Raw genomic sequence first — 8069 nt, forward strand, 5'->3', positions numbered from 1 at the left:
ATGATCCATTTGGTACGTCCGAAATGGAATATAAATTACATTCATATCTCTCGGGACGTTTAATATCACGATTCATTTTTCTTATCTGTAATCCATTAGAACAAGAACTAGTAAAGAGACGGACGTTCTTTAATTCAAATTTCTGAGCCCTATATTTGAACCATTTTAAATATATTAAAACCGACTTTATTTATTCTCTTAAAATTTTAGATAGATCTTGGACCTATTACCATGATCCTAAATTAATAAAATAACTATTTCAGTGGCCTGAATGGCCACTATTCAATGGCCTTATTCTCTACACTCGATTTTTCGCTAAAAAAAAATTCTGGAACTCTTAATCATTATTTTTCTTGAAAATTCTTATCTGAATTATCAAAAATAGTCCATATTCAATAATATACTTACAAAATTGAAATTTGATGAGACTTTAAACGAGAAAATTGCTCAAATTTTCTTTGAACTTCTAAATTATATTAAATAAATAAATATTAAAGGCAATTATTTATTCATTTTTATTCACAATAAAAATACGTGCTATTGAGAGTAATGCCCAATGCACAATAACTTTTGTTTTGTAAACATGTTTTTGACATTTCAGTGAGAGTGAATGAAATCGAGTTCTAGTCATCTCGCTCTCTCTCATATGAAATTTTGAAAACATCTTTATAAACAAAATTTATTGTGCGTTGGACATAATGCTCAACGCACAATAACTTTTGTTTGTAAACATGTTTTCAAAATTTCCTATGAGAATGAGCGAGATGATTAGATCTAGATCTCATTCACTCTCATTGAATTGTCAAAAACATGTTTATTAAACAAAAGTTATTGTGCGTTGGGCATTACGCCCAATAACTTTGGTTTAGTAAACATGTTTTTGACATTTCAATGAGAGTGAGTGAAATCTAGATCTAGTCATCTCGCTCATTCTCATGGGAAATTTTGAAAACATGTTTACAAACAAAAGTAGTTGTGCGTTGGGCATAAATTTCTCGAAAGCACAGAAAGGGTTTAAGCAATTGAAGAAACAGTTAGCATCCACCGCCGTCTTAGCCCTGGTGACCAACCCCCAAAGCCAAACGGTGGAAATGCGCCTTCGCAGATTGTATAAGCTGTCTTAGCCAACAAAAAGCACAGAGTACAAGTTATACGGAAAAAAAGTACTCAAGACTAAAGAAAGCATCGAATGAGCCGCTGCCTCTTGTCTTTGGGCAGTTCATTCCAGAGAGTTACCCCCTCGATAAAGAGTGAGCTATGAAGAAAGCGACTCCCTGACCAGTAGACGACGATACAGGAAGACCTGGCTGACAAACCAGGTTGAAGCAATTCAGCAAAATAGAGATGCTGACGACATTGAAGCACGCGACATTAAAAATTGACTGCCCACGACTGCAGGAAAAGTAGAAGGATTTGTCCCAGTACCACATTATAATATTGGGAAACATGGTCATAAGGATGAAGTGTGAAAATAAAACGAATGCAGAATGTCAAGCGACGCAGTGGAGCTCTGTCACATGGAAAAAAAGCTCAGCGCAATAGAAAAAAATTGGAAGGAGCAAGGCAGGAACTAAGAATAGTCAAATATCCTTAAGGATAAATATTTAATGTCTTCGAATTGTATTAAGGGAGAAATTCACTCTCCTGCTGATGTAGGAAATGAGATCATACCAGGCCAAAGAATCATTGAAAATGATTCAAATATTCTTTGACTTTTGGACGATTATTTAAAAATACGAATTATTTATTTTAATTCCATTAACCTGTCAATTATGATCATAATTTCACTCTAAATTGCATTTGGCCAATATGTCAGTGTTCAGCATAATCTTGTACTAATAAATTAATCGATGGATTACATTACTGTGCATCGCCAAGTTTGTTCTCTTTCAAAGTCATCAGATTTTTATCCCCAATTATTGACCCTTAATCAATAACACTCAAATAAACAAGTGCAGCTGTTTCGTGAATTTAGCTCAATTTTGCGAATTATTTATTCTCTTCTCGAAAAGTGACTTTACGAAAAATAAAGTTATTTTTCTGTTGCGTCTCTGCAGACAATACTTCTCCCATTTCATATGGAAAAGATCTTATTTACCAAGGGAATTTGTAACTAGACACTAATTTTCATCTGAGACAAAATGTATTGGCTTTTGTGTGCGTGATAAAAATATTTTCTCAGTAAATTTGCATCTCAAAGACTCCTTCAAGACATTCATCAGTGGCTAATAAAATTTTCCCAAGAAATCTATGATAGAGAGATAAGGTGAATTTGAGAAGGAAGAACATGATTGAAGGACATGAGATGTTTCATGTTTCCTCTTCATTTAGTCGTTCAATGTTGGAAAATGATTGATCAATATGTACCTCTGAAGGCTTTCATTTGCAAAATTGACGCCCAGAGGCAATTACTGAACGCTCTTGCACTCCTATTTAATTGAAAATGGTCCATTAACCGTATTAATTCTCTCTAGAATGAATGGACAAATACCATGTGATACCCACCAAATTTTGCGGAAAACTCAATGAAATTGGGAATTTTATAAATTCATCCTTTGTCAATGGATTTTTGTGGCTTTAGTCCACAAGCATTCATGGCACTACTTTCTCTCATAATAACAAAATATAGGCTTTTCGAACGTATATAAGCAGCTTATTGGAACGTGTAAGATTATCCCTTTAACCCTCTATCAGGTAAGAACGTCTCAAGACGGTCTTCACAAAAATCACATTTAGATAGATAGATTGTATAGGGAGCATGGTACGATCTCTGGGCTGCAGACACCTATAGGCTCTATTTGAGCCCCTTATGTCTACCCAACAAACCTTACTCCAATTCTTTTAAAACCTGGCTGAACTGCAGAACATCCTGAGCTGTCGCTCTTTTGATATCCTCCAGTATCAGCACTTCTTTCTTAAAGATTTTAATTCTCTGGCTTGAGAATTTGGAACAATAACATAAAAAAAGCTCAAATAAAAAAAGCTCAAAAGCATTTTTTTTATTTGAAAATAAATAAAATAAAATTATGATTAAAATGTGTTCTACTGTTTCCAGACTCTCTCTACAACCCCTGCAAGTTGAGGTAACGTCTACACCTAACTTTGCAAGATGTGAATTTAGCCAGTGTCCTGTGTAAATACCTATAAATACCCTCAAGTTCCTCCTGTTAAGATTTAATAGGAGTTGAGATCTATTTAGATCTAATCCATCTATTACGGATTTCAAGAAACTACAGCCTTTTACATTATTCCAAAGCGCTCTATGCTCTATTCCTGTAATATATTGGAAGTAATCTTTCCGTAAAATCACATTTACTGCGATTATAAATTTTTTATTTATTTAAAAGTGCTATAGTGTCCTCGGTAATAGTCTTACTAACATCTTTTGAAAGTTTGAACTCATTTTGACTCTTCGTTTAGTTGCTATTCCCAGTTTTGTGTGGCAGGTCAGAGAAAAAGCAACAAAAAATATTTGTGCAAAAAAAACACATTTCCAATTTCCATAAAAATACCGATTTAAAGTTATCTGACTAAAATAAATTTATTTTTTACTGAAAGACATGTCTTTCTACTTTGTATATTTTATTTTGAAAAATTGCAAAAAGTAAAAATGTAAATTTTAGAAGCAAAAAGAGATTCAAAAATTTATTATATTTTCTCACCTAGCGCCTAAACTAAAGCTGTCTACACATATGAGCATTTTTTAAAAAAATTCTTTAAAAAATTTTTTAAAAAATAGGAATGGGTCGGTTTTTTTAACAAAATTGCTTACATACTAGGCAAATTTCTGTAAAAAATCCATTTTTTTACAAAAATTTTCACTAGTGTAGAGCCGATTCTTTTTAAAAACCTTTTTAGGGTTATTTTTTAAAGAATTTTTTTAAAAAATGCTCATAGTGTGTAGACAGCCTAAAAGATATAATGAAGAACGGATGATTTTTTCGGCTTTACTGGATCATAATTATCCTAGAAAACATTGTTTTAGAACTTTTTTTTCGCATATTAAAGAAAACACTGTTAGAGGGTTTAACAGTAATGGGCCACTGGTTACCCAGAAAAAAACAAATTTTCTAAGAGAACAAGATATATTTTAATACTCAAAAAGAGTTTTTGAGTTTGGGAATCTGGTTGATGTATCGCTGGTCTGGTTATACAGGCTTCAGATTTAAGGTTTAACCGTACGGCTTAATTGTTCTAAATTCTTATTGTGCGATTTTTTTTAGAAAATGTTTACTCAGGATATTATGTTAAAGGTAATTTTTTGACTTATTAGATTTTGTAAAATCTCTGCATTTGTTTTTTTTAGAAATGTGAAACCTATGAAAACGGGGCAGAACTTCTAGTCTGAATACCTCTTCAGGCATTTGATTTGACTGAGGATAATCTTCTTCTGAAATTTTGAATATTATAAGTGGGCTATTTAATCCTTAAGGCTCTTAAGAGATATTCTGCTTTCTGTGTGCTTTAAAATCAAGTCTAAACCCAAAATGTGGAGTCTGTATAAATAAAATTATTTTAATTTGAAGAAATTGATAAATAATAATTATTTTCAATGATAAATCGCTTATAGGAAAACCTTCTAATCTAATGGATCATTTGCAAATAATATACAATCCTAAAAGAGAAAAGTTTTCCAAAAATCATGCCTGATAAGAAATTAAAGAAGTAAAACCATATGGGTAAACCTTCTTCATTCTCATCCTTTTAAGGTTATATATATATAATTAGCATCCATCTCTTCGAGAGCATTTCTGTGAGAAGTTTTCCACCACTAATTTTCTAGATAATGTCTTGAGAAGGGGCATTTTTTGCTTATGCACAATTTCAAAATCCCGAATTGTTGCCATTTTCTTGTAACCATAGGTCCAAAAAGGGTCCAGATCAAAATTCCAAAAGCCAAAAACCCGAGAACCGAAATCCTGGAATCCTAATTCATAAAAGTATTATAGCAAAAGTATCATGCACCCGCGCTTGTTGGAGGCAAAGAGAAATTTGCTGTGTTTTGGGAAATTATTCTACACATTATCCTCCATATAATTTCATCCCTTTCAGGATTCTGGCTTTTCAGGATTTTGGATCATTCCAAATTTTGACTTTTAAGATTTTGGTTTTTCGGGATTTTGGCTTGCGGAATTTTGCCTTTTGAGATTTAGTCTTTTCGAATTTTTAACTTTTCGAGATTTTGATTGACGCATTCGGAATTTTCAGGATTTTAACTCATTCAGGATTTTGACTTACTACATTTTGGATTTTCGGAATTTTGGCTTTTCAGGATTTTGGCTTCTGAGATTTAGAATTTTCGGGATTTTAGCCTTTCGGGATTTTAGCTTTTCGGGATTTTGATTTTTCGGGATTTTGGCTCATTCGGAATTTTCAGGATTTTAACTCATTCAGGATTTTGACTTACTAGATTTTGGATTTTCGGGATTTTGGATTTTCAGGATTTTGGCTTCTGAGATTTAGAATTTTCGAGATTTTGGCCTTTCGGGATTTTGGCTGCCTCCGCTTTTCCACATATTGCACATTGTTCTTATTGGACCATTCTAGGGTGGCTTTCACATAATGGCATATTGCCAGATCAAGCCGAAAAAGTGGGGATTCTGGTTTTCAGGATTTTGAATCATTCAAAATTTTGACTTTTGAGATTTTGGTTTTTCGGGAGTTTGGCTTTTATGATTTTGGCTTTTGAGATTTAGTCTTTTCGAATTTTTAACTTTTCAGGATTTTGATTTTTCGGAATTTGGCTCATTCGGAATTTTCAGGAATTTAACTCACTCGGGATTTTGACTTACTAGATTTTGGAATTTCAGGATTTTGGCTTTTCAGGATTTTGGCGTTAGGGATTTTAGCTTCTGAGATTTAGAATTTTCGAGGTTTTGGCCTTTCGGGATTTTAGCTTTTCAGGATTTTGATTTTTCGGAATTTGGCTCATTCGGAATTTTCAGGAATTTAATTCACTCGGGATTTTGACCTACTAGATTTTGGATTTTCGGGATTTTGGCTTTTCAGGATTTTGGGGTTAGGGATTTTGGCTTCTGAGATTTAGAATTTTTGGGATTTTGACCTTTCGGGATTTTAGCTTTTTGGGATTGTGGTGTTTGGGATCTTGGCTTCCTTGATCTTGGCTTTCGGGATTTTCCCAGCACCGGTCCAAAAGCATTCAGGAGCAAGATCAGCTATGATCTTGCTCCTTGTAAAATTACTCCAAAATCCCGGAATCTCAAAAAAAATTGAGCTTCTAACTTTCTAATATAACAATTTCTCATGTTTGCATTTACAAAATGTATATCTATTCGCGGATTGACCCTCAATTCGTCACGTTCTTCATTGACAAACATTGAATGTTAACTTATGTATTTTCGTCGTCTGGGAAATTCAAAGACGCTGTCCCTACTTAAATTGTTATCACTGCAAGTTTTTCTTTCTATTTTTTCCTCTGTATAAAATAATGTCAATTGAAAAACCAAAAAGTGTTTATCAAATTCCTGGGGAGCTATGGAAGCTCTGGAATTAGTCGAAGAATGGTAGTAAATTTGTGAAATATAATTAAATTAATAATAAATCAAATATTAAAATAATATCATGATAAGGCTTATTAAATGTGAGAGCATATTTATTAAATTAACCAGTAAATTGTTTGCTTTATTATTCAGTAAGTCAAGTTTCGAATTCCCTTTAGGCCTTTATGTTACCAAAGATTTTCCATTATTAATTGATTGTGTGCAATTTTGTATTATAGAGCCTTTACTAATCTTAATTACAGCAATTGGGATATCAATCCCCTGTATGGAAATCGGTGTAATTGCTAAAAATTTCTCTTGTGATGCCAAGTTCATCTTTAGAAGGCTTATTAAAATCTTAAATAAATTTTAAGGTAGTGGTAACGCTACATTCCGCTCTATAGTTAACCGGTTGGTCTTCATTCATCATCTTTTTCCTACGTAATCAGGGCTCTAATTTTTATTAGGATGTGGTTCAAGAGAAAATCCAATAAAAAATAATTAAAACTAAAATCTAAATCGCCTTTATCTTTTTGTTTAAATTGAAAAAAAGAGGTTTTACTCACCGAAAGCCTCCCACTGGCCATTGGAATAATCTCATCATCGTCCGGATCAGCCCCGTCATCCTCCAGACTCGGTGCTGCTCCCATTTCACGGCTTTGCTAATCTCAATTTTTCACAGAAAAGTGAGATTTTAAATTCCTCCAGAACGCTCTGTTCATTTCCTGGACGACATTTTCCTTCACTTTATTTTAGCATAAGCCTCAAATAAATGAAATGCCTCCATAAATCAATATCGATGCACAAAGAGACCTTCAGGTACCGTTGCTGATACAGGAAGGGCTGCGGCCCACTTTTTGGAAGGGTATTTGCAGCAAAAGTTGGAGATTCCGGAAGTTTTTGATACTTTTTTTTTACACAAAAACCCCGAAAAGTAGGCAACTTGCACCACGGCGCCTTTGATTTACCCACATTTGTCTTGTAGTGGTGCTGCGAGACGCCTTTTTGTCACCGTTTTTCCCACTAATCCACCCAATGGGGGCAAATTTATATCACCTAGCAATTCACTGAGCACTCACAGTCAATACACATGAGAAAATGCTGGAAAATTGCTGCCCACGGTAGAGAAAAGTGAGAAAACGCGACGGATATTCTCGGAGACTCTGCGGCAAAAAGCGGCGAAATATGACAGCTGATTGGGTGGTGAGTTTTTTCAGTTTTATTCCCCACTTTTGTTGTTGATTAGGAAAAAATAATTTTTGAAATTTTCTCTCGATATTTTGAGTAATTGTACAGGAATTACAGGTGTAAAATGTCCACATTCAATACCTGGAGGTTTCCCGTTCTATTTGGTAGTTTCCTAGCTTTTGCGGCTGTTGGATTTAGCTACAGGTATAATATGCGTTTCAAAGACTTTCCCGGAAAATTCTATTTTCCTTTTTTTTCCAGAGAAAAACTCTTCCCAAACATTGAAGCTGATCGTGAGAAGTTGTATGATGAAGATCTTGAGGGAAAGAAACTCATAAAAGAAACTATTGATGAAGCCAAAAGGAAGAAAAGAACATGAAA

The 8069-nt window shown here is 33.8% G+C and overlaps 1 protein-coding gene across 2 annotated transcripts in view; it reads right to left on the reverse strand.

Moving 5' to 3' along the window:
- The window catches only part of LOC129803129 (monocarboxylate transporter 14), a 52580-nt gene extending 44875 nt beyond the window's left edge, over window positions 1–7705 (reverse strand). Inside the window, exon 1 of one of the 2 annotated variants that reach the window (XM_055849480.1) lies at window positions 7067–7705. In XM_055849480.1, the coding sequence (XP_055705455.1) occupies window positions 7067–7150 (84 nt within the window). In that variant the 5' untranslated portion in view covers window positions 7151–7705. The remainder of the gene's footprint in view (window positions 1–7066) is intronic. The other variant, XM_055849482.1, reaches the window with a different exon arrangement.
- Window positions 7706–8069: the final 364 nt, after the last annotated feature.

This window comes from Phlebotomus papatasi, chromosome 2, assembly GCF_024763615.1.
Source record: "Phlebotomus papatasi isolate M1 chromosome 2, Ppap_2.1, whole genome shotgun sequence".
NCBI classification, from domain to species: Eukaryota; Metazoa; Arthropoda; class Insecta; order Diptera; family Psychodidae; genus Phlebotomus; species Phlebotomus papatasi.